Raw genomic sequence first — 27,955 nt, 5'->3', positions numbered from 1 at the left:
CTGCTGAAAGGAAGTCAAAGGCTGCATACCCTCGGACCACAAGCAACAGCCTTATTCCTCAAAGACCTGTCAATGCGCTCCGTAAGTGTACATTTCAAAACTCCACGATCACCGGACATATCGATGATGATGCTCCAAGCATTCTGTCAAAATATGTCTCCCTTTTCTGAACCCCAGCCCCCCAACCCAATCTACCTGTGGACAGGAGCAAGAAGCCCTCCCAGATCGACGTTGCAAAATCAAGTATGTACTGATTACTGTGTAAAAGTTAAACAGCAACATGTGGTCATCGTGTGACAATACTACACTTTTCTGTTTTGCACTATCACTCATGTCCACTAGATGGCAGTGCTGTCAAGGCTCCCGGCTCATTCACAGGCAGGATCCAAAAACCCAGAATCCCCAGAGCTACAGATGTGTGCAACAGGTAGTTTTCAGATTCATTCATTTCAATCATCAGGACACAAAGTATAATTGAACTAATAGTGAATGACTTTAAACAGCCTAATCCGAATTTGGGCTTTATTCTGATTGATGTCAGTTGCCTTGTTTTATAGGCGTTACGTGTTAATGGCACACATATTTGTATACATGTCTAATAATCTTTTTAATACATTGATCTTGTGTTGTTAAACATAATTGACAAAAAACGGCTACATCAAATTATCCACAGGGGCATACATGAGGGGTCCCTTGAATAAATGGTATTGTAAGGGGTCTGCCAAACAACTAAAAGTGTATGCTCTGGGTAATGAGCTATTGTGGTTTTCTCATTGATGTTCCATTTAACCTCTCCCCCCCAGAATAAGTAAACGCTATCAAGTTCCTTCAGCGCCCACACAGCCTGCTCCGGTTAAATCAATTCAAGAACCAACACAGGTGAGAATCAAAGTGGAATCACACATGAGCCATGTTCTACTGTCCAAGCTTTAGAACACCACAGTACTTTGGGAACTCGACCAGCAGATGGCGCTGTTGTAAAAAGGAACACAACGGTGCAACCCTTATGTCTGCTGAACTCTACAGACTTGCATTTAATTCAAAAGCTTGGTTACATGGAAATATCTGTTACATTTGTGCTTCAACAACAATAATGTCCAACACATGTTTGTAACTGCAAAAAGAGAAAGAAGAGGAAATGATTTATAAAGCCGACTGTCTTTGTATGGTGCATTGAGGGTTTGGATCCCAGTTGGTATGGAGGGAAGGTGACCAGACGTGAAGCTGAAGCTGCTCTCAGAGAGATGAACAAGGTCAGGGGCTGCCTCTCACATATCTCATCCTCCTCTTTCTTGAAAACACACACACGCACACACACACACACACACACACACACACACACACACAAAATCATGTTATACTGACTGAAAGTATACGCCGAGTGCATTTGTCCACATTTGTGTCATTAGGACGGAGCGTTTGTGGTGAGGGACAGCTCACAGGGCGCACTTGAGCAGCCTTACACCCTGATGCTGCTGAAACAAGGCAAGGTTTACAACATTATGATCCGTAACCAAGGCAACTCCTACTCCCTGGGCACCGGCATCAAAACCACCAAGGTAAACTGAGAGTGATGTTAGAATGAGAGGGAAAATGCCAGACCGAAAAGTGTCCCCATCTTGTGGCACGCCTCGGGCTGTGTTTGATGCTGACTCGTGCTGCGTCATCAGGTCCCTGTCATCTTTTCTTGTGTGCCGCTCTGCTGCAGAGTTTCCCCGGGGTGAAGGAGATGATTACCCATCACACACACACCCCTCTGCTGCTCATTGATGCCACAGACCGGAGCTCTGAAGCACAGAACCAGTGCCGTCTGCTGCACCCTGCGGGACTCGGACCACCACCAACCTAATGGGGCTGTTTACCTTGGTTTCTGTATGCTAATGTGTGCACATCAATCAACAACCCAAAACAAATGTCACCATTTTCACAATCACCAAGGTCAATGTTATGCAACTCCTCTTTTGCATTTAGACGAAGCAGAACGGGGAAAAAGGGAATATTTCAACATGGCTGGTGGTTTGTATATTTCATTAAACCATGTTTTCCCAGACACACAGCATTACCTCTGTTCTTCATGTTTCAAGTTGTCATGCTGGGGGCTGCTGCTTCAGCGCCTCGTGGATTCCCAGAGGAAGCTTCTTGTCAGGGTGGCCAACACACACGATCAGATCACATTGCCTCAGCTGGGTCTGCACTGCAGGAGGAAAACAAATACCTCCTTTTAGAAGAAGAGCCTCGGGTCAACACAGTTCTTAGATGGTCCAAAAGTCACGTTTCAACATATATAGAAAGTTCTACACCAAGGATGGAAGAACATAAAAAGGGAGATACCTGAGAGATAAAATAGCATACATTGCTCTCTATTTTGTCATCGTATTATTAGTCAGTTCTGGTATTCACTGTACCGACACAAAGATACATTACTCATCAGGAGTGACTAGCAGTCAACTTGAAATTGCAATTCAATTGCTTGACGTATCGCATCTTTTCAGCATGCCAATCGTTACCAGGTTTTGATTATGTTTCGCAATCACACTGAACTCAAAGTGTGCATACTAAATGAGGTAGATATCTGAGTGATACGCAGAATTATTGTACGATTGACAATGAAAATAGAGGAGCAACTCACAGCTGGAACAATCAAAGCTATTCCTGGGTGAAACAGCACAGACAAACTAAATGTCATCGTTGCTCAAAATCTTTCTGTTTTTTAGGCGAAGTAGGTTTTCTGTTTTAAAACGGGCACCAGCTCCCTGAAGTAACAGGTTATCTGTTGTTTAGTACACACTGGTGTATTCAGGTCTTGCTTTAAAGCCAGAACAATGTTTTTATTCAAAGAAACAACCTCTGACACTTGTTTGCAGGCATTAAAAGTATAAAGTAAGAATATATGTCCCTAACACAGTAAGCAGAGAACTTTGACTGCCTTTACTCTTTGCAAAAAAGATAAACTCAAACATCAAATAGCATAATAGACAACCATGTGTGTGAATTCCATCCGTTACTCATATCTACCCATCAGCAGAGCGATCTGACAGACGTCATGTAACATTGTGTAACTTTGCACCACTGACATTCACAAGGCAAATGTGAGCAGCAGTTGGAGTACAATATAATCTAATTCTTGCGATCACATTTCAGATCTAGGATAAGTTACATGAAGCGATTTGCATATTTGCAAATCGATCATCAAGGTCATCATACTTGCCGTCAGCAAGCCTCAATTATTATTTTGTGTAAAAGGAGCAGACTGAGGGAAAACTGTCAGACTTACATGCCATTTGATCTACGCAGTAAGATAAGGAGTCCAGCCTTTTCATTATGTTTACCAGATCGATGCAGGCAGTTGAGGGAGCTTGCTCTGGGTTTGTGTCTGCGTTATCCATCTGAAAAACAGTTGTATAACAACGAAACAAGATTTGTCAGTATGGTATTCATTTCATGTGTATGGTATTAATACATACCATACACAAGATCTTACACATTTGAAATGTAATTCTTATTGCTGGTGTTACATCGAAACTAAAATATAAGCTATAATGAAAGCAATACAATACAAAAGTAGGTGCCAGGCATGTCGGTCTGTCTATTAAAAAAAACACCGGAGAACTTATTTTCTTTTTCTTTTTTTATTGTTCAACTCAGGAGAAACAGGACACTCCATCACCACCGAAACATGAATTGTGCAGGACATGCAACAATACAAACACACTCAAAGAGCTCAGTATGAGCATTAGTGAATATGAAATCCTGTTTTAAAGACAAAAAGGCAGAACCATCGGTCCAAATACACATTCTCCATAGCAACGTATAAAAACGACTTTTACAAGCGTTCCACTTACTCAGTGTAATGTCAACTAAAAACTCTGATATAACATCTGAGTAGGTGCTATGGTGGTGGGCTCAGGTCAAATGCTACTTTCTGACTCGGGCTCTTGTCGGTCTCCACAGATAATAGCTCTGCATTTATTATATGCTTCTTCCAGTTTCTGCATAGAAGTCCCCAGCTCGGGACTGGTCCGCAGTGCCACCATGTCATAACCCATCCAGGTCAACTGCACTGCAGGTGCACAGAAACAGTACATGTATGTTAGCTAACACAGCTCCACAACAAACGATCAATTACTGTGTCTGTAAGCGGATGAATTGGAAATGGGGGACCCTGATGTAAACAAGACGAAAGTCTTTCTCTGGTCTGCATCCCCTTAACAATTGTATGTTTTGAGCTGTACTGTACTGTACCCAATACACAAGCTGTTAATACACTTTTCAATCAATCAATTAATAAAGTAACTTACCGGATATATCTTCCACGGCTTCTATAACTCTCTCCAAATCCTTGTTCACCTGCAAGGCGTCGTTGATGCTTTCTTGTGGAAGCTCGGGCAGCGCAGATGAATCGGCCATCTAAATAATAAACCGGCATACGAACTGTATCAGCTGTCGGTTTGTTAAACAGTAACAATACACTACCTCCGCAAATAAAACGGATTTTAGCGAACGCCAGCAAGCTGTTGCTGACGCTAGCTTGTCCCGGCTGAAAAGCCTAATTTTAGTTAATGTTAGCTAATGTTTGCTAATCGTAGCTAATGTTTGTTTATGGTAGCTAATATGTTTAGAGCTAGCTATCTCACGAACCAGTTAGTAAGGTCAAGTTAACATCGTAGGTTCTTAAGTAAGTTAGGTTTGACATATTTCCAATTGTCAACAGCAACACAAACACTTTCAAATATCAGCTTAAGTTTTATTCTGTTAGTGTATGGGTTGAAGATGTACTAACTAGTTTATAAATGCAAAAACTTACGATTGAGTGCTGTTCTTCGGCAAGTTGGTTTGAACTCAAAACAAAGGTCTCGTGCTAACCCAAAAAAACCGACGCAGTGCGCCTTTTCATTTGAAAACATGATGACGTAACTTCCTACGTTATCCGGAATCGTAGGATATATATATATAGTTGTATATGTTGTATATGTTTATTGCTAATGTTAAGGTTCCCCTTTCATATAATTATTTTATATACTTTTTTACATGTTTGCATTTGTAGACTAAACTGTGTAAGAATGGATATGACCTGCTTAATGTCTGCTTGCTCCCAATTTAATAGGGAGACGAGAAGAAATATAAAACGCAACAGCATGATATAATGATAACATGCCATTTAACACCAACACTGTGGCCAATTATAAAAAGTGATCATTTAATTTGTGAAATTCTAGATTACAAAAGGATATGGGCAATGTCCCCTAGAATTTCGTATTCATTTAAATGATATCAAAATACTATGTATTCAAAATTAAACTATATATCGCTACCGATATTCTAACACTGTTAGTTACTAGTAATAGTTGATGCTTTCATGGTCTACTTATCATCATTTATGATTATAATTCTACATCTTAACCTGGGAGCAAGAGGCTATTGCTTTTATGCTATATCACCATTTTCGAGTGTGGTCAATCTTTACAGTTAATACAAATACTTTATAATATATAATTAAATACTATCTATATAGAACAAGAACATAGTCACAAAATTGTCTTCGGGATGGTAGTTTATCTTCATAATAACTACTCTGTTCAGTGTTTACTCAAGAAATGCTTATTAAAATGTAGAATTTAAATAGGGCAAACTTTGAAGTCAATTTACATTTTCATCATTATCATCAAAAAGTTACAGAGGAGTGAACTTAATCAATGTTGTAGCAGCAGCTTGAGTGGAAAAATATTTAATTGAGGTAATAAAAAAAACCTGGAGACCAACAAGCTGACAGAATGAAAAAAAAAGTGGGAGGAAACAGGATAAAGGTCTCACCTGAGAAAAGAACCAATCACATGAGGCAGGGAAACAGATAAAGCAGGTAAGGCAGGTGAGGAGGGGACAACAGACAAGAAGAGAGTGGAGAAGAGCCTACGACTTTGAAGTGTAGACACCATCATTTGGATCAACTCACATTCAAATACCTGCCAACGTCTAAAGAAGAAAAGGACTTCGGGACTTCTGACAATACCGCTCCACAAAGAACATTGGCACAGAAAGGAGAAAGGCAAAAGGAGATTTAAAGAGGTGAGAATACATTTCATATGTCTTCATTTGAGACTCAGGGCCAGTCTCCACCTCGGTGTGGCCCGCAGTTCCCCAGCCTGGGTCAGGAGCCCCCTGAGATCAGCATGTACAGTGACTGTTACTACCCCCCTCCCTCACTGCCGAGTCCTCAGCGCACTGCTCCGACTTCCTACGACCTGAGCGACTACACCTCCACCCCAAACCCTTACCTCTGGTTCAACGGCACCGGGATCAACACACCGCCGTACTTGGCTACAACGGGCCCACCTGGTAACCCAGGCCCCCCCTTTGTCCCCCAGCACTACGGCATGCAGAGGCCCTACCTGGGTCCTGCTGGAGCTGGGGGCCCAGGAGGGGAGCTGAGCTGGTTCTCTCTCCCCTCACAAGAAGACCTGATGAAGCTGGTCAGACCTCCCTACTCGTACTCCGCTCTCATCGCCATGGCTATCCACGGAGCACCTGACAGGAGACTGACATTGAGCCAGATTTATCAGTACGTGGCTGACAATTTCCCCTTCTACAATAAAAGTAAAGCTGGATGGCAGAATTCAATCCGACACAATCTGTCACTCAACGACTGCTTCAAAAAAGTACCAAGAGATGAGGATGATCCAGGTAATATTTGCTTTTTGATTTCCTTATGGCTCTATTTTAAAATGTCACCCCAACAAGGGCATATGTTGTATGGACCATCGTGTTTTATTGGTGTGTTGTATAAAGCCTTTTTTCAAATTCAAATTGAACCTCACTAATTCTGCATTCTTGCATCACAGGCAAGGGCAACTACTGGACACTCGACCCAAACTGTGAGAAGATGTTCGACAATGGAAACTTCCGCCGCAAAAGGAAGAGGAAGTCTGATTCCCTCTCCGGTGGAGATGGCTCAGGGGCTCCGGAGTCAGGAGACAGCGAAAGGGGAAGCCCCAAACACTCAACTGCCCTCAACATGTCTCCCACGGCAGACCGGATCCCCTCCCCTTCATCGTCGGGCCCCGCTCCTTGCCTCAGCAGCTTCTTATCCGAGATGTCTGGAGTGACAGTAGCTAATGAGGTGGGGGGTGATGGGTTAAGTCGGCCACTGCAGATCAACCTAGATGGGCCTCATAGACCTGGAACCTTTATTAACTATTCGCCCAACTCAGGAGGACAAGAGTGGGGACCCCAAGTATCAGCTCCCACTGTGCTCTCCTCTTCACCCACCCACTCTTCCCTAGGCTACACCAGCCCCATCCTCAGCCAGTACAATGCGTCCAGTGGGCATTTCTACCCAACACTTGGCTCGACAGGAATCATCTATCATCGTGAGGGCACAGAAGTTTAATAAGACATTAAAGAGGGGTTGGGGGGGGGGGAGAGAATGTTTGGTTTCTGGTAAAGACTTTCCACAGGAAGTGTTACCTGTCTGGTCACTTCAGTTTGTTCGGTTGTGAAAAACACAGAGTTTGCGCTGACTGAGGCAGTTGAAGATCACTATAGCGTGTGACATCAGAGTAAAAAGGCTTTGATTCCCACAGAAACAGCTGAGTCAGTAGCAATGGACTAGAAGTGTCCCTCCCTTAAAACCGCAGTCAGCCTCTCTATCAGATCCTCAGTCAGCTTTTATTCGAAGTAAAGCAGGTCTCTATCAGATCTGACTCATTACTAACAGATCCTGGATCCTATCTGCTGACATCAGGCCATTCCACACTGCTATCTGAGATTCTTTGATGGTATCACCCATACAGCGCTCAGGCAGCACATTTAGAGTAGTAGTTGAATTACACCATTGTCTACTAAGTCTGTGTAGGAATGAACTAAAGGTAGAATTTCTTTCATGTTTTTTTCGTAGGCCTAGTAGTAAAGCTTAACATCTGATGACGTTAGAGTCCTGGAGTCTGAACATGTAATTTTATCTTGTAAATATGTCAATGTGTTATGTAATGTTATGCATTTGTATTGTTGGTTTGTTGGTTATTGTAAACAAAATATCATTCCTAATGTATGGTATGCTATCTATGTTGTGTTTTTGATATGAATAAAAGGAATACACTCTACACTTTATTTCTAATTTTTTGTTCATGAAGGATGATATTTTATTCAAATGAAAGAGCCATAAGATTTCTCTCAAACATCCAACCCATTCAAAAAGAAAGTTAGGACAGAAAGTGAGCGTTCACTGACAGAAAACTGTCAAAAAAGCGATGACCAGTAGAGTGGAACCTGCATGTCGGTGAAACCCGATCTTTGTGTGATGGATTGTTAACTGATTCTACTAAACAAACGGTGAAAATCCACATTCCCATGCTGTCCCTCTTTGCTACACCAAACACTGAAAAGTCAGTCACACCATCTACACAGATACTGCTGACTGGATGCAAGCAGCTCTATCTGTGGAGAGGGACCAACTGTAAAACGCTGTAAAGATGCTGAGGCGTGAATTAACGGCTAAATAAACACTGTCACTCAACATAACAATTGCAGTCTGTGTATTAAAACTACGATCATCACATATAGTTGAGAGTCTTATGAAAGTAAATCAAGAACCTCTTGTGTGTATCAAGTCAAAGTTAGGAGATGTATTCACAAAGAAAGAGGTTAGTGCTGTACAAAGACATTCAGGTTAGTTTCTCCAGTGACTCATATTCATGGAAAGGTACTCAAAATATACATACAGCAATGTGTGGTATACATAACACATGTAGTAATATAAAGAATAATGTATTTATCACAGGAGAGTAGTGTGACAGTTTGGAAGGAATACAAAGAGAAAATAAAGTAAAATAGAATACAGTCTTAAACATCAGAAGTCAAAGTAAAACTCTGCAATTTCAGGACAAAATAAAATAGAATACAAATATTTATATTAACATAAGAAGTTAAGCAAAGCAGTGCAAATGTGCTTAAATATTCCACACCAATTAACATGTACAATTGTGTAAATTGCAACATATAGTGGTGTATAAGTATTAATACATACATTAATGATGAAAAACAGATTGCTCTTAATGTAGAGTACAAAACAGTAATAATAAACGTACACTTGCTAATATGTTAATATCTGTTATATGTCTGATACAACAAACTGTAATTTAAACACTAATATAATAGGATATTATACATTGTACATTTCAAACACATTATACTCTATGCGTCTGTGGTTCCCTCTGCAAAATGTTAATTTTGGCTTTACATAATCATTACATACAATATTATTAGTGTTATAGTTGATAAACTGTGACAAATAGAATCATTTTACCAGTTGTATTCCTGTTCTCTAGTTGTCCTGCACCCTTGTTATTAAAATAAATATAAACCCTTTGATCGGTGTGAGCCTTAGGCCTTTATTTACCCCGAAACACAGGCAGCATGACAGTCATTTATACTAAACACAGAAAGAAAGACACCCACACTTCTAACCGAGAACCAGTGGAATTTAACATCCTGGCGCAATTGGCAAAGTGTGTAAGTGGTTGGAGGTTAGACGGTCAACCTGTCAACATTTGCATAACTGATTTTAAAGGGCTGAGGTTCCATTTGGATGGATCATAAAGTTCAGTTTATTAGCTGTGTCAAGACTTTAAGGCATATCTGATTTAAAACGTGTGAAATATCCTGCCTCACACTAAGCCATAGACCTCATTCGGAGAAACATGGCTGTGCCAAATTCATATGCAAATAGATGATCTCTTCCTGCAGATTGGTAGCTTACAGAGGGGATCATGAGCTTTCCGGGTGTAACTAAAAGTGCAGTAAATATTAGTATATCACTGTCCCAACATGCCACACTTGTATCCCAAAATGTCTTAGCACATGGATAGCTGGTGCAGACAATTAGCTTGTTCTTTAGCTTGTTCAGACTCCGGGCTGGCAGTTGAATGATGTGGCATCAAGAACTTTGGTGGCCCTTTTTTTTATATGACAAATATCAGGCTTTTGTTTAAGAGACTTCAATAACAACCAATGCAAATTTGTAGCCGTTAATCACACCAAGAATGGAGATGACAGGGTCAGAAGGAGAGCAGTGTTCCAGATGAAGCTGCCCAGATAAGAAACGGAAAAACCTGAGGGATCTACCTTAACGACTTGATGAAACTAAAGTCAACTTGCCTTTATCATATCTCACAATACTTATGTTGATACATAACATCCTTTGTCTGGTTCTTTCAAATTTTTCATTTTGGACAGTAAGCCTCAAACTCAGATTACACACTTGCCTAACTTGGAACAACATTCAGTTATTATACTGTTTTCCTCCTGGCAGTTTCTCTTTCCTTTCTAGTTGAAAAAAAAATCAGCTGCTGGTTTTTCTGCTTTCTTTCCAAATAGGCAAGGCAGTTTTATTTAATAAGCATCCTTTATGCAGATGGGATTTGAATGTGCTGTACAGAGAAGTCAAATCAATACAAATAAAATGAGTAAAACATTTAAAGGTTAAGGCAATATAGTTTGACTTAAAATATAAAAAATAAGATACAAGAGAAAGAAATGATGATCTTAATTAAATTATAACAAGGCCTTTGACAATTGCATTGTATAGCAACCTGTATCCAAACCAAAACTATGAAGCATTGGTGCACAAGCCACTAGAAATGGAATTTGTCACAGTTTCTCTAGGTGCAGGGATTCCCAACACAGCATCCATCACATGTTACTGTAGCTATGGACCTTCCTTGCCTCAAGCAGTAGAAGTATTGCTCAACAGAGTTATACGATTAAAATCTGTAAATCCTCATCGACACCTGCTGCCCTGTTTCCTGGCTCGTGTCTTCCACACACCTGTTGAATAACGGAACGCACACCCCCTCACGCTCACTGTTGATGTGTGTGCGTGTGTGTACGTGTCCTTGCAGTGCGAGTTTGTGATGTTTATAATATAAACTCAAGACAAAGAATGATTACACTGTGAGGTTCTTGCGAGAGATGAGAGATTTGTGTGTGTAAGAACTGTCCTGATTATTTTGCAGAAATAAATAATCCACACCTCACTGCACGGTGGATAAAGAGTGTTGAAAGTCTGACAGCTCATAAATCTCCTCAACTTCATTCCCTCAAAAGTGAGGAGATTTTTGTATAACTGCTACCTGCAGAAATCTAACTGTCCTGGTACCAAGTCAACCCAAAACACACACAAGGACACACACGCACCTTCTGTATTTACTAAAACAGTCCCGTCCTATCGAGGCTGTTTGGTAAACGGTAGCAGAGAACGTGAAGCCTGGAGACATGTCGTCATGCCCATTGCCTCAGCTCTGCGTTAGCTGCTTGTGTTTAGTATAAACATCCACACACTCCAGACACACGCATACAGGTGATGAAAGAAGCCTTTATCTACTTGTCCTTTATCTTGAAGTCATTGAATAACCTTTCGTTTTTTGTGCCCGTTAAAGGTCAATAGAAAACCAAGAATCCGTACAATTTCCACCACAGCTTGTATCCAACTGCTGATTGCAGAAAATGCTCTTACTTGGACAATTCTCAATTTGTCCTTAAATTCTTTTTGCAAAATTGGATTCCAGAAACATTGCCTGACAATAAAACTCTTAACAAGATTGCCTAAATATGCCATTGCCATCACCAACGTCCCGCAGCCTACTCCCAGTTAAGAAAAAGTAGAAGTCCCAATTTGCCCAAGGGGGATTAACAATCTCCAATAAAAGGCATGTAAATACAGCGGCTCCTTCTTGGAAAAACTAGGTGCTTCCAGGTGTCCAAGACTCCAGAGAATAGAGCAGCGAGTGATCATCCCTTCCTAAACATGGCTTATATACAGTATTTGGGGAAAAGTGAAGTTTAAAGACAAACACAGAGTGCAGTGAGACAGTGTGTATATATGAATCATTGCTATTTCACCCTAAAATATTTTTCATGTCAACATGCAGTAAACATGGCGATATGGACAGGGCTCTGCCGGGGAGGGAGGGAGAAGGGGAGAATGTGTCCTCTATCTACAGGTGATCTAAGAAATTAGAGGCTTTGTGTAATGTTATTCTGTCTTTTTTGACTAATAGCACACTGATAATAAAAACATTGGGTTGATAAAGGCATGCTGTACTGGAAACAGACAGCCACAGTGAAGATTTAAGGTCCATACATTCATTTTTTTCAGGGACACTCTAGTGATGTAGGTCAACCACTTAAGTACAGACTTAAATAATTCAACAGATTAAAAAGATAAATCATGAAGGAACATGCTTGGGAATTATACAGTAAGGGAAAGTCTTCCTTCTGGTTATATTTTAAGTAACTGCCTCTGATAGCTCCCCGGAAAAAAATGGCAAAGCTGATAAAGGCGAAGAAGAAATGTAATATAACAAGAGTCATTATTATTGCTTTTGTATCTAATGTTCCTTCTGGATGGAACAAGGAATAAACCAACTTTCTGAACATGACGCCCATCTGAATCCATTTGGGTCGTGTACATGCCAGCTGAATCCCTCAGACTTTACGGGGCTGGGTTTTAGTATGCAAGGAGGGGACTGCTTCTGTTCAGTAAGCATTTATTTCCATTAGCCAGCTTTGAAACCTTACCAGAAAGCATGAATGCTATCCAAACAGAAGGCAAATTGCTTACCAGAAAGCCAAACCAAAGAAAGGAAGGAGAATAAACTGCCTTGGTTTCCAGTTTGCAAATGTGTTCATTAACCTTTAGACACCAGTAATCTCACCCCAGGCAGATGTCAGCGTAATAATGGCCATGCTTATTATAAAAGTATTCAATTTGGAATATAGACATGAACTAAAGCTGTATTTCTTGAACATGTAACTACTGTACATTGATGCACGGTAACTATGTTGCCAATAGTAACCAGTGGAGGAAAGTAACTAAGTACATGTATTCAAGTACTGTACTTAAGTACAATTTTGTGAGACTTGTACCTTACTTGAGTATTTCAATGTTTTGCTACTTTGTACTTTTACTCCACTACAATTCAGAAGTAAATCATGTACTTTTACTTCTCAACATTTATTTAAAACCTTCAGTTACTTTGCAGATTTTGATTAATGATGTGAAATATAATCAACACTTAAATCAACCTTTAGTTACACCTTGAGTAAATTCACAAGCTTCCCTGCAGTATACAAATGAATTATAACTAACTTTGATAAACACTTTCATGCATCAATAATTATAATCAAAACATATAATATTATTCTGAAATGGGCCAATCTGCATAATGAGTACATTTAGTTTTGGTATTTTACGTATATTTTGATGCTAATACTTTTGTACTTTTACTTGAGTACCCTTTTTTAAGGCACCATTTTTACTTGTAACAGAGTATTCCTACACTAAGGTTGTTCTACTTTCACTTTAGTTCAAGATCTGAGTACTTCTTCCACCTCTGCTGCTAACTATTCCAGTTGTATATATTTGCATGCTGAACCATTATTGACTGGGGAAGCAGGATTGGGACAGGTAATCAAAAAATCAAACGACTGACCAAAGTGTGCCGGCTCAATAGGTCTCAAGAAGAGATTGACACCATTAAGCAACAAGTGTAGGAGGACAGGCTGCCATTAAGATGTAAACGCGTGGGGAAGCTCTTAGCAGCATAGACATCCATACAAACTCTGGGGAAGCTCCCAGAAGCCTTTATACTTGTGTACATGGAGTGGTGGAAGAAGTATTGAGATTCTTTAAAATTACTTATACTAAACTGTAAATCCTCTCCATTAAAAAAGTTAAATTACTGCATTGACAATGGTACTAAGTGTGATGGTAAAAAATGTACTTAAAGTACTTTACTTAGTAAAATCATACTTTATTAAAATATAAATTGAAATATTTGAGAGAAAAAGCTTCATTGTATTTGTGTGTTGTGTTTATGAAATCTGAATCTATAATGTAACTAGTAAATAAAGCTTCAAAGTAAACGTAGTAAATTAAAAAGTAAAATATGTCCCTTGGAGTAGTATACAGTGGCACAGAAAAATATACTCTGGTAAAGTCCAAGTACCTGAAATGTGTACTTAAATACAGAAAATGAGTAAATATACTAAGTCAGTGGTTCCCACAGTGGGGGTCGCGAGATGATGACGTGTGCATAGACATTTTTCAGGGGCAGACTGGCCATCCCCCCCGTTGACAAATCACTAGCACCCCCCCCCCCCCCCGCAGGCTGAAAAGTTTGGGAACGCCTGTACTAAGTTATTTTCCACCTACTGTGTAAGCCAATAAGTTCCAATTACATTTTTGAAGGAATGTCAAAACAACAGAATAACCGTCACAAAACCTGTCTTACATATTCAGATTTAAGAAGCCAGAACAAGTGAGTATGTGTCAGAGACAATAAAGCTCAGACAGAGGGCGTCACTAACGATCATACAGCTTTCATTATAGTCGGGGCCTGGAGGTCACCTCAGCTGGATCAGATGCAACACCTCCTGTGTGAGCAACAGTAAACGTCTGGATGAAACAGTCCCTCATAACAAACCCTCATAAGCTGTGTGTTGTGACACACTGCTGTGACTCTGACGACAAAAACAAGGTTCCTGACTCCACTGGTTAGATCCCTACTGATAGGGGATTCTCACAACTATTTAGTGTCTTTAAATAAAAAACAACGCTAATAAACCGGATCTAAATCTTGTCAGATGAGTAGTTTTCCATATAACTCCAGATGTTATGTTACGTTGTTGTAACTGATTATGTACATTGTTTCATCAGCGTGTTGGTTCTACTTATTGTGAACGAAATATGATTTATACATTTTCCAAAAATGAGTTGTATATGAGTTCCAAAGTTTTAGTTAAAGAAATTAATGAAACGAACAAAACCAAAACGCTTAAAGAGGAACTGGCCTTTGACCTCAACTGACACAACAAAGTCATGTAGTAGGCTACATTTATCGGATTTGCTTTTAACCTATGAGCTCTCTAGAACCCTCAGATCTTCTGGTGCTGTGAAAACAAAGACCCACGGTGAGCCGTCTCTTTATTATTACGGCCCACGACTGTGGAACAGCCTGAGGGCAGCAGAGAGCGTATTTTTTTAAGAGCAAACTCAAGACCCACCTTTTAAATTGAGTTTTTAACTGAATTGTATTTTATTCTTCTCATTTTGATTGTGTATGTATGTATGTATTTATGTATGTATGTATTTATGTATGTACATAGAGTATGTATGCATATATACAGATACATGTATATATTTTAGTTTTTAAATCGAAAAGCTATGTGTTACATTTATTATTATTCCGGGAAGAGCAGGATATTATTGTTTCTATTTATGAATTGTCTATGGTTTTCGTGAAGCACTTTGTGTTACCACTGTGTATGAAAGGTGCTATATAAATAAAGCTTGATTTAATTTATAATTTTAGTATTAAATGCAGAACTGGTTGCCAGTATACATGTTATACACCTGCAGTGGTTTGTTTTAACTCAGTTAAGGATGTAGATGTTACCAAACAGTAGCAGACAGTGAGGATATAGCACATCCAAACTACTTATCTTTCCAAGGGTGTGGAGCAACCTGAGCGAGTGTGACAAGCAGTAACAGGAATCCTATACGAGTCTGTTTATTGGTGTATACACATGCAGTGATGTGTGTATGTTTGTGTGGTTGTGCTTTAATTCTATAGGTCTATTAATGAAGACACAAAAGCCATTACACCCTCAGTTGCTTTTTGTCATACTTTGCAGACCTCTGGGGGTTAGGGTGACGATCGATGGCAAATGAATTGCCTGTTTTGAGAGTTGTGAGCATCAGAGAAGATAATTAATCCACTGGAAGACTGGACCCCTTATATGGTGACCATTCATCAAAAGGCGGAACACAGAACAAATGCAAGCGTGGTTCATATTGTATTTGTGATTTACTGTGCGTGATGAAGAATATATGATCCATACAGCGCCATTTCTGAGATGTTATGTGCTTTTATTCTGTGTATTGGTACAGTGCCTCACAGCAGGATCAAATAATGAATTGCAACTTTCTTGACTGGAGATGTAAGATCGTACTTTTCGGGTACGCTTATTGATTTTAATAATTTAAAATGGATTCATTTTGCAAAGCTTGTCGCTGAATGGTTAGTCCAAATAAGAATCACATAGCTGCATATTGTACATACCTGCTATTACCATCCTCACCCTTTCATATTGACTCATTTCCATATAAATAAGACACACTAGAGTGGAGGTGAAGGGGTGAGAAGGCAACAGGAAGAGGAGGCTGGAGGAATAACAAGCAAGTTGGTGGAGGAATGAGTGAATTATTCACAAAAGTCTGATAAAATGCTGGATAGGGGGCAACAAAAAATGAAAGACAAATATGAAACCAAGGGAATTTGTATTTAGAAAAAAAGCCATTGAAGTGTGACCACACTCAGAAAACACCAGGGAGCATGAGAAGATCCCAAAGCAGGAATAAATGAATTTACTTTCCACATATCAATCATTAGAACAGAATTTTTTTTTCCCAACACGCTAGTCCTGAGTAGAATGCCAGCCAATATCGTGTTTGAATAGCACACTGACGCCCAAAAGTGGTATTTACCAAGGCAAGGCAAGTTTATTTATATAGCACCTTTGAACACAAGGCAATTCAAGGTGCTTTACAAAAATGAAAGACATTCAGCCAAAGGCATTTAAAAACAGTCATTAAAAAGAAAAGATAATAAAAGAAACAATTAAAGAAAAAGTACATGAATACAAAGTTACAGTGCAGTTTAAGATATGAATAGTTCACACAGAAGTTCCATTTTACTGATGCCTTTTTTTAAGGTTTCTCCGAACATGAGCTGTGTACGCTTGTATGGCACATACGCAGCATACACAGAAAAAACCAGACACTGATTCCCTGGGGTTACTTGCCCCAAATGTTCATTAACCAAAAACGAAACACAACCGCTCAGTTTCAATTAAAAGCAGCGGGAAAAATAATAGTCTTCACTCAGCCTGGATTTAAAAGTAGTAAGAGTTGTAGCGGACCTGCAGGTTTCTGGGAGTTTGTTCCAGATATTTGGAGCAAAATAACTGAACGCTGCTTTTCCATGTTTAGTTCTGACTCTGGGGACAGAAAGCTGACCAGTCCCTGAAGACCTGAGAGATCTGGATGGTTCATAATTTAGCAGGAGATCAGAAATGTATTTTGGGCCTAAACCATTCAGTGCTTTATAAACCAGCAGCAGTATTTTGAAATCTATTCTTTGACACACAGGAAGCCAGTGTAAAGACTTCAGAACAGGAGTGATGTGATCCACTTTCTTAGTGTTAGTGAGGACTCGAGCAGCAGCGTTCTGAATCAGCTGCAGCTTCCTAATAGATTTTTTAGTGAGACCTGTGAAGACACCATTGCAGTAGTCCAGTCTACTGAAGATAAAAGCATGGACAAGTTTTTCCAAATCCTGCTGTGACATTAGTCTTTTAATCCTAGATATATTCTTTAGGTGATAGTAGGCTGATTTAGTAACTGTTTTAATGTGACTGTTGAAACTCAGGTCAGAGTCCATGACTACACCTAGATTTCTGGCTCTCTGTTGTTTTGAACATTGCAGACTGAAGCTCAGCGCTAACTGTTATACGTTCTGCCAGCCTAGGCTACCAAGCCTAACATCTTTATATTCAGCCAATACACTTGAGGAAGTATTCACACATGTTGCTTATTTATACGGGCTTAGTTAAATGTAAGAAATTCTGTACAAGCTTTCTATCATATTGGACCGGATGTTCAATAACATAAAAAATGACAAAAGGAATTGCATATATAATATTCCTCACAGAATATTTTGAAACACTATCCCAAAACCTTGTACATCTTGACACAAGTCTAATACATTTAATGAAACTACCTAAATATTTCATTTGCAGAGAGAAAATAGCATTTCCCAATGGAAAAATCCTGAGAAAAAAAATGAGTACGAAAATAAAACTGTCCAGGTTAATCCCTGAAAAGCTAGCACGTTGTCCACATATGGGATAATGCATCAAGCGCATGACATGGCATTTACATATTCAGCACATTGATGCAGCAGAACCAGCAAGGGAACATGTGCTCTGTACATCTGAACCATTGATCTTCATGAAAAGGGATTGTGGTCATAAAGAGGACGGAGCCACAACAGCGACCGCAAGCTTTAATGCTCATTACCCAGTAATTGGCTATGTGGTTGGAATTCCCTCAAATGTCATTACACATCCAGGAAACCACTGTGTGCTAATCACTCTTACTGCAATGTAACTGTAATGTTTGCACAGGCAAGTCGCAGAGCCTCAGCATTATGAACCTTCATTTTCCCAATAGGCTTTTCTCCATTTCCTAATAAAATCTACTGGTGCATACTAATTGGTGTGGCTCTATCCCCGTGGCAAAATTAGAAGCAACATATATGGGTGTGTGGACTCTACTGGACCATGCAGATGAGTTGGATCCTTTGTTTGACAGTTTACATCAGTACAGTGAATCTATGTGGACACTGTCCCCTCATGCACACACACAGTCACGCTCCAAGAAAATAAATACCGCGTTCTTCCCAATGTGAATCCTAATTTGGCCTACCATCCACACTTACTAATTAAAAACAACAACCTTTGGTTTGAATAGTGACAGTTTTCACACTTAAGACAGGACATAGTATTTCATAAAACTGACAGATCATTTTTTGGTAGGCAATTTTCCATCGTTACTGTTGAACCTGGGCGTGCCAGCAGTCCAGAGAAACCCACTATGAGTGTCTTCCAACTCTCTTTCATCACTTGCATTGTGTTTAAAGCCAATAACAAAAGGCAGCTGTTGTTGAAGACATTATCTGTCTCCTCAGGGCGCCACATGCAACAACCCAGAAATGATCATTAACTGTCAGTTGGATGTACCACTTATAAAATAACATCAAGCTATTATCTGTGCCAACAGCTGTATTTTGTGAGTGGCTAGATCGAAACTCAAATGACATCATCAGATATGTTTGCAAATCAACTTGGAATATGTAAGACATGAACTTCTCTTAAGAGAGACATTTTGATTTGTATTGATTTGAGTTAATAAAAAGAGAATACACTGATACAACAGAGACATTGCTGTTGCAATTTCATCTTAACAATGACAATGTTTTTGTGAATCACCAAATTCCCCAAAAATTATAGTTTAATTATAAAAAATCGAAACAATAATGTTAGTTTATTTAACATTTAGTTGAAACTAAATCAATAAGCAAGACAGCAGAGTTAGCTTGTCTACGTTTTCATAACTTCATGTTATCCTTCTTCACAGGACTTTTGGCCTGTCATAGCCGAAAGGCTGAAGGTGACAAGGGAACACATTCCTTGTCCACCTCTCCTTCCTCCAGTGGAATTTAATGAGATGCTACCCCAGGTCCAGACGATAACTACTACTGACACTGCACTCATCTGAATTTCAAGTCGAAGGCATGACAAGACTTGCTCCGGGGGGAGCCTGGGCTATTCTGCACGGTGACACCATGGGTCAGTAGACTGAAAATATAAAGGTATGAAGTGATATTATAAACTAAATACTGCCACAAAAAAACACTGAAGAAAAAGGGAATCATAACGAGTCAAAACGTAATTAACATAAAGGTATTACAATAAGCAGACATAAACACCATCATTGCAGTTATTTGAAGCACAAACTGGGACTTTTTACGTCCTTTATCCCAGTTTTTCCAAAGTTATGGCTGATTAAATTACCTGGACCTTCATGAGCTCTTGGGAGGATGGCTACTTGTTGGATTTAAACTGTTAGCTAATCAATAAAAACAGACCAGTGGAATAAAAAAAGGTATCAATCCATCTGACTGATAGATTGAGACAACTAAGACAGAGGAACAGTGAGACAAAGAGGGAGATTGGAAGCTTTAAAAAGAGGTAGATACACTATGACTATGTGAAGCTATTGCTAGCAGTTTGTTAGCTTGGCGCTAAAAAGAATAGAGAAGAAAAAGGGAAAACGGCTAGCCTGGTTCTGTCGGAATATAACAAACACAACACTATTAGAATGTGTTATAGTTAAATTACTTTCAGAGGTGCTTGTAGGTACATTGTATTACATTCGGAAAGGGACACTTCAGCCTAAGCTAATCCTAAACTAATCGGAGTCTTCTCATCTAAATAAAGCAAGAAAATGAGCTAATAGTCTAAACCTATTCGATTAACCTTTTAAGAGTTTTGTCACATTGGATTTCATAGCAATGTTGGGAAAAAGCGCAGACTATAAAGCCTGTTAGAAGACCACAACGGTGCTAACAAATTAAAAAGAAAATAAAACAGGAAGAAAAATAGAAGTACAATCAATGAAGTCAGAGGAAACCAATGTTGTTAATGACCAAGAATACTCAGCATGGGACTGTATCATCTTTGTTCTATGTTTTCCTAGTTTAATATCTTCCTCATGACACATAACCAGATATTCAAAGGGTTCTTAGCAATGTTTTCCCTTGGTCAACGACCTATATTGAAACCACCCACAGCTTATAGCCTAATTACATGTTACTGCTCCAAACTTTCCCTTTAGACATGGATATCTTCACAATAGCTGAACCCATTTTCCCCATTCAAACCCATTGAAACATCCTCCTTTCAGTTTTTTGAACAGCGAAGAAAGCCCCTTCCAATCTCTCACTATGTTAGTAGTAGGCCTATCAAAATACATAAGGACTTTGGAATATAAAGTACATGAATGATCCCCACCATGGCAACACATGATGTAAATGTTTCTTTTTTCCGAAGCCCCAGTCTCTGATCAGGCAGTTCTCCGATAGGCGCTCCATTCCTTGGAGTTTATGCTCATACTATCTTACCCTCTGTACCTCTCTTTCCGTACTGCATCTACAGGCAGTTAACTAGTCCCACTGGTGCCTTACTTAACATTCACATGTGCATTTAAAACACTTCCCTGCTAATGTAAAAACCCATCTATATTACATTATACCAGCATCCCATGTTTGCAGAAAAAAAACGTTTATTAAATGAAAGATTGCAAACTGTAATTGGTGCTGAAATGGATTCCCAAGTGGTTGGCTTTTTTGACAGCTGAGGCGAATATCTAATCCCCCAGCTAGTGGAAGGTACAAATTAAATTTCTGATATGATAGGAAACCTTTCCTTCCTAGGTATATGTATCCTATTCCTAGAGAAGCTCTCAGTCTTCTCTGTAGCTGACAGCTCTAACAGGAGCCTGAGTGGACCCGAGGGCAGACAAGGCAAGAGATACATGGCAAGGAGAATGTGGCTCTTACGTTTTTACTTACCCTGAATATGCACTTGGCCCAAATTACTGTAATGCCGTGTAAAATCTACATTATAGTATCAACACTAAATTAGCCTATAACACAATGTGTAAATTAATCCCAGAGGATAAAGGGTTCAATGTTAGTTTGATAAAGGAAAGGATTGGAGGCAGATGGGGTAATTGGGTGTTATTATGTTGAGACTAAGATGAACAGTCTGTTAACATCATGCAAATTCTCTGAGCCCTACCAGCTATATCCCAGATCAAAGAGTCAACGACTAAATTACTTACTCTGGAGTAAGCCTTTTCTGAAGATAATTATCATTGGTTACTCTACCAAAAGTACGTTGTTTTCAATACTTCAGCCTTGAGGTTTTTATGTTTTGGGGATCCAAGGGTTTTTTAATAAACCTGCCGGCCCTTTTAAACGGCAGATGGCCTAAGACAGAACAATTATATGTTAACATCAAGGGAGTAAGCTGCTTATTTCTCGCAGGATTCTTATATTTTCACCCCCTTTGGGTTTGGGTACAGCACCCAAAGTCCTCATGAGAAAGCTGTGAAGCAGCTGCTCTTTTAGGGAATCCATGAGGATGGTAGTGTGGCTCTGGCTGCCAACAACATTTGTCCCAACAGGACATTTTATACTCTCTTTAGAGCTTTGGATCTCTCTGAATACCAAACTCTTCAGTGTATTGTCAATGCTATTAATAAAACTGATAATGAATTAATGGCGAACAAGAGAAAACATTAGGTGACCTTTCAATAATTAATTCAGAGGCTGAGCTCTGGTATTTGTTCTCTGTGGGCCAATCAGAGGATTTACATGTTCAACAGACACCTTAACATACAATATGCTTTGTAAAGTCCTCTTTAGGGGATGAGCCTAGAGTTTAACATACTAAAATTGTTACTAATGATGTCTGATTTTAAAAATAATACACCGAATATGTTGTGTAATATCGCATCTGCTTTGTTAGCAAGTTAATTTAGATTGTTCTATAAGGGGAAATCCTTTAAAATACTTCAAAACATATTGACAAGCTCTTATTTATTGGGACATCTCACATAACTGGTCCTTAATCACAAACCAGTCCACAAACAAAAATACGTTACAAGGGTTAAAAGAGACAGAGAGCAGACTTCAAACATGTTATTTATTTCCTGAAGTGGAGTAAAGGAGATCCATACATACCTGTATTGATTAAAAAATGTAATATTGTGCTAAATTGTAGACAATGCTAGTTTATTGTTTCTCTAATAATGTGGACTTATACTTATCAATTCAAACCACCAGGCGATGTCTAGAGCAAGGCAAGGCAAGTTTATTTATATAGCACCTTTCAACACAAGGCAATTCAAGGTGCTTTACAAAAATGAAAGACATTCAGACAAAGGCATTTAAAAACAGACTATTTGTTTGTTGTTTCTAATTCCTCTAAGGGTTTGTACTTTTAATAAGGTACTGTATGTCCCTGGTGCACCAAGTGCAGTTGTGGTTAGTAGACCTGCAGGTTGATTTCTGCTCCCAGTCCCAAACAGAATGCTGTGGCATGCTCTGTGAACATTGTCTTCACAGCATTTTAATTATACTTTTGTGAATATGTTGTTCTTGAGGGACAAGGCTGCTAATGCCATTCATTTGATCATATGCAGAGATGGGAGAAAAAGTATTCACCAAAACATTGACTACAAAGAGATGAAAAGAGGAATGATGTGTAGGGAACTATAATAAATGTGCCTGACAGGAACTTAAAACTCTACATTTCTAAAGTGTGAAATAAATAAAAAGGATTGAAAACAGTTGAGACTCAGGGATCAACAAGTGGAATGACAGGAACAAGGCTGAGAACAGATACAACTGCCTTAAGAGGACTGCCTCAAGCTCTTCCTTGCATAAAGCTTACGAGCCAGCAGAGCCTGAGAGAGTAGAGCCTTTGGGAAAACTAGGCTATTAAGAGGAATGTTAAATTGCAATTTCATGTCCACTTCTACTTCTAGTGCACACAAAATTCACGGGGTAACGTGGCGGTTGGTTCCGAGTAGTGACTAGCCTCGCCGCAGGGCAAACGGTCTACGTCATATTAACTCATACATGTTGCTCCTGGACATGGCAGCCGTCACAGTCATTTAGGAGAGATTTATCACTGTCTGTCTTATGAGGAGTCCTTTGACATCTCCATTTGTCACATGACAGCAAATCACCGGGCCAATGCATGAGCCGTTGTGACGTTTTCATTTTCTGGTGCCACTGTGGACGTGAACATAACTTGAATCATGGTGTCGTAGAAATGGTTATTCATTGTGATAAGGAAACAGAGAAAGATGCACAGACAGTGAAATATAAATCAAATTGAAACAGAAAGACGAGAAAATATTCTGAGAAAGTTGGTTGTGCAACAGGGGACTGATGGGAATGAAACCAATGTGCAGCATAATGCGTTGTTGCCTGAACACATTGGATTTCTTAGGAGAAACTGGATTGATGGATTGATGGGAGGGTAGGTCAACAACTGGGTGCTTTGGATGGGATTAGATGTGAGAGGAGCAAGAAGAAGAGTGACTCACAACTAGAAGGTCTACTTGCTATGGGGAGTTGTAAACCAAGGATAACTGATTGCGTTTTATATGGAAATTGAAATAAGGGGTTGGTCAAAAGGGACCAGGTATTAAAGAGCCTGTGACAGCATCCCAACAACTGTTGTGCAATGAAATATTGGGCTACTAGTAATCTCGAACCGTCAGTTTAAAAAAGAAAAAGCGATACCGTTCCGTTAAATATCAATAATTTCGATCATCGCGGGGAAATTCCTTCGACTCATTTTGAAGTTTTGGGGGAAGCCGGAAGTGACGTCAATGCGGGAACGCTTCACTGTGTTGTCATGCGTAGAAATGGTGAATTACTGAGTTTAGTCACGTTAATAACGTTTTAATGAAGTTGACTACAGTATATTCATATTTGTCAGTGCTTTCATGTCAATTCGGTGAACATAAACATAAATGATCGTGGTGAAGATGATGATTAAATTAGGATTAAAAATCGGTAGTGAGAGCTGCTGAATTTCCTCCCGTATGTGATATAAAAACAAATCGATTATTTTTGTAGTTGTAAACTCAAGTGGATGAAACTACATGAATTAGTGCTTTCATGTCAATTCGGCGAACATATGATAGATTAAATGATCGTGAGAATGATGATTAAAAATCGTTTGTTTGTGCCGGTCTGCATTTCCTGATGAGAAAACAAACCGATGCTTTTTGTAGTCTAGTTGTAGTAGGCTACACCAACATGGATTAAACGTGTGGTTTTTTCACCACAATGTTGGGGAAATTAATGGATAAAATGCACGGATTATTATTATTATTACTCCCACTCCGATCGGGACACTAGGTCCACCGTTTCCCCGCAGCGACAGTTTACGTGGGCTGGGTGCAGTGGCGGACTGGCCATCGGGACAAATCCCGATGGGCCGGTACCGAAGTGGGCCGGTCGGATAAGTCACTAGTACATCCCCCATAGGCGGCGCGTGAGGCTCAGGTTTGGGAAGGCTAAATAACTTTTTTTACGCCTCCGGCGTCTATAGAAAAGAGATCAACTCAGTGTGCGGAGTTTAAATCTCTCAAGTCATATTACAGGATAAAGGAAATACAGTTTAAACTGCCGTATGCAGAGAAGACGCCGACGTGTCGCACTTATCATTCATATTACATCATCAATCAGATCATCGATCATATAATATCATAATATATCATATCTTTCCTTATCTGAGTCAGCTTCTCCAGCCGTATCTGGCCGTGCAACACTTACAGTGTCACATACTGTATGCAGAAGTATTATTTAACACATTATGTTGACGAAACACTCGAGTCAAATGTAATTAAAGTCAGATCCACTCGTGTCTTAGACGTGAACGCGCTCTCAACTGGAGAGAGAAACCCTGGCTTGATTTACCGAGTTGATAACCAGCGTCGTAGGACCGCTTAGCGAGATCTCGTTTGTTAGTTTGTTGTTGTTAGTTTGTTTGTTACTCAAACATATCCAGGGTCTGTTGAACTGGCTTCGTAGTACAGGGCACAGGTGGCTAGCAGCGCTAATGTCAAAGACACAGACATTGCATTATATTTGTATTTTACGAGGATGCAGTGACACAAATATTTACATATTTACATTTACTATCTACAGCACCCGCCGCCCCTGACATCCCCCACTCCCCCTGTTGACAATTTACTAGCGGTACCGAAGTGGGCCGGTCGAGAGTCCCGGGATGATTTTTAGTCTCAGTCCACCACTGGCTACATGACCGTATGATCGCCCATATTGACGCACCTAATTCCTAAACTTCTAACAGATACAACATAAACCGATCCTTCAGCCTCATATGAGCTCTCAGACACGTTCAAAATGAAACTGTCTGAGCTGTCTGAGCTTGCTGCTGTGTGCGCCATCGTGCGTTTACATGCAGATGCTGGGATCCTGAACGGTGCAGATGGAGCGCTGTGCTCGCAATGACGTCACACATAATTTGGCGGGACTTGAAGAATCCCCGAGAAGATCCAGAAAATGGTCAACATTGAAGGGCAGATTAATGGTTATCAAAGTACAAATATCCAAAATCAGTTCAGTAACGGTTTTCAAGGGGACAATATTTACTCAAATTGATGGGTTTGGATGATGGGGGAAACTCGTGTCACAGGCTCTTTAAATGAATGAGGCTGTGACTGGAAGGCTATTGCCCAGCAGAGTAGAATTTAACACACAGCAAATACATAGACACACATCTAGTGCTGCGGATTAGGTTGTACCATTATTGAGAAGCAAGGATTTGTCAACCAATGAATTAGCTGATCAACAGAAAAACAACCAGTCGATTGATCCTTCAAAAATATGTTTCAAGCATGCAGGTGAAAAGCAGTTTTCAGCTTTATAAATACGGAGCATTCCTGCTTTTCTGTTTGTATCATATTAAGGTGTACATATCAATAATGTTATATGTTTTCTCCCCCAAGTTAGTTTTTGACTTAACACAAATATGTTACTTATCATTGACCTTGTAAATCTGTATAGAGGAGAATATTGGAGTATATGGATGGGTCAAATTAAAATGTAACCTTCACACAGGTGACCGATGTTCGTGTCCTATATGAAACACAAGACAATATTGGCTCATTTTAACTTCCGTAGGTTACCTTATCGACATAACATTGCACTTAATTCTCAGCCAAACCATGATACTTTACTCAATTTAACCATGTAAAGCTTTTATTGATTTTGTTTCAGTTTACAGCTTTACCATGTGTCTGAAGCGGCTACATTATTACAGGAGAAAATATGTTTCTTTTGAACCATAATTGAAAATGCAATTTTCGGAACCTAATTTATGGTTGACATGGACAGAAAGTGAATAAGATAATAACCATGAGGACACGGGACATACAAATTTCATGTGTTGACTAACACATCTATATCTATTCACTAAGGTAATCACAGAGGAACAAAATTGTTGTGGAACAAAATTACTAAAATAAATGGTGTGAATAATACATGAAAAGAATGCATACCCAGGAGAATAAGCGTATTGGTGTGCTATGCCCTATAAACATTCAAATAAAAATATAATGGACATTTGAGTATATGATGCATCTGTGATTTTTTAAAAGACATTAAAGTTGAATTCACCAAGAGAGGCAGCCATGCAGGAACATTAAAGTGGCCGATAAATCTTGGGGGGATGCAAGGAAATATGAAAAGTGGGAACGATAATAAAAGCAATAGAGAAATGGACAAGCGTACGAATATGGATAAACAGGGAGCCTTTAAGTGGTGAAGTACAAAGAAAAACAGTCAGTCACACACAGATATATGCAGGCAGGTATAGACAGAGGCAGCCAGGTGGACGCTGACTTACACTGAGTTGTCTGACATCGCTGGTTTGACTAGAATTATTCTGACATAACCCCCCTCAGGTGCTTCAAAAATGTCTCTATTTGTCTCGTTCACTGTCAGCAAATGCTACTGGTGTGTCTACTTTGATTCACAAAGTAGATGCAAATTAGATCATCCTCTGTTCATTCAAATATAATCAACACCATGTAAAAAAAAAGGCTGTTAATCCAAGAATACAGCACCACCGGAGCATGAAATTAAGAATAAGAGAGCTTTACGTCTGCAGTGAGTTACTGATGCGCAAAGTAGTCCATGACAGGGACATGTAAGCTTGTTAGCGACCAGTTAACATCAATAGCAGTACTGGGGGGAGCAGGCTGGGAAAGCAATGGCTGCAGCAGGTTGATCGCATGTGCTGAAATCTCATTAGGCATTATTAGGCTGCCCTGAAGGCTTTCTCCCACATGCTGGAACTCCTACCAACGGGCCCTCGCAGGTCAGGATATATAATTAGAGCTGTATCTCGGAGAGCACATTTAGATTGATCACAGCGAGATTGGAGCCCAGTTGTCGACTGCTGTGTGTGGATATGTCATCACCATCACTATCATCATTAGGGTTTAACATTATCATTAAGCAGAATGTGGACAGCAGAAGCTTTTTGTAGACGGGGTTGGAGGCTGCAGGAGGGAAGTTTTAGGAGCAGCATAAAGTAAAAATGAGTCTCACATAGGGGAGCCACATGGGTATTTTATGAAAGTGAAGATAAGGAGGAAAGTTATTTGGGTGATGACACTGATGCAAGGTAGCAGAGCTTGAGGTGAGGAGACGGCAAAGAGGAA

General features: G+C 39.6%; 2 protein-coding genes across 4 annotated transcripts; one reads left to right on the top strand and one right to left on the bottom strand.

The window, feature by feature from the left end:
- Positions 1-501: 501 nt before the first annotated feature.
- syce3 (synaptonemal complex central element protein 3) lies at positions 502-4,901 on the bottom strand. 3 transcript variants are annotated; one of them, XR_004568797.1, is made up of 4 exons: positions 4,805-4,901; positions 3,275-3,386; positions 2,064-2,194; positions 502-1,291 (listed from the first exon to the last, which is right to left on the bottom strand). XR_004568797.1 is itself a non-coding variant. In XM_034214978.1 (3 exons), the coding sequence occupies exons 2-3, from the start codon at positions 4,405-4,407 to the stop codon at positions 3,909-3,911; spliced, it is 261 nt and encodes an 86-aa protein (XP_034070869.1). In that variant the 5' UTR covers positions 4,805-4,850; the 3' UTR covers positions 3,671-3,908. The 3 variants fall into 3 exon arrangements, 1 of the variants encoding a protein (XP_034070869.1); XR_004568798.1 differs by having other exon boundaries at positions 502-1,287; XM_034214978.1 differs by lacking the exons at positions 502-1,291; positions 2,064-2,194; positions 3,275-3,386 and adding exons at positions 3,671-4,060; positions 4,299-4,407 and having other exon boundaries at positions 4,805-4,850.
- Positions 4,902-5,881: 980 nt separating this feature from the next.
- On the top strand, positions 5,882-8,096 carry foxi3b (forkhead box I3b). Its single transcript, XM_034214954.1, has 2 exons — positions 5,882-6,678; positions 6,837-8,096. The coding sequence occupies exons 1-2, from the start codon at positions 6,081-6,083 to the stop codon at positions 7,382-7,384; spliced, it is 1,146 nt and encodes a 381-aa protein (XP_034070845.1). The 5' UTR covers positions 5,882-6,080; the 3' UTR covers positions 7,385-8,096.
- The last annotated feature ends 19,859 nt before the right edge of the window (positions 8,097-27,955 follow it).

Source organism: Gymnodraco acuticeps, unplaced genomic scaffold, assembly GCF_902827175.1.
Source record: "Gymnodraco acuticeps unplaced genomic scaffold, fGymAcu1.1, whole genome shotgun sequence".
NCBI classification, from domain to species: Eukaryota; Metazoa; Chordata; class Actinopteri; order Perciformes; family Bathydraconidae; genus Gymnodraco; species Gymnodraco acuticeps.
This window is presented reverse-complemented; position numbering and strand designations above follow the sequence as displayed.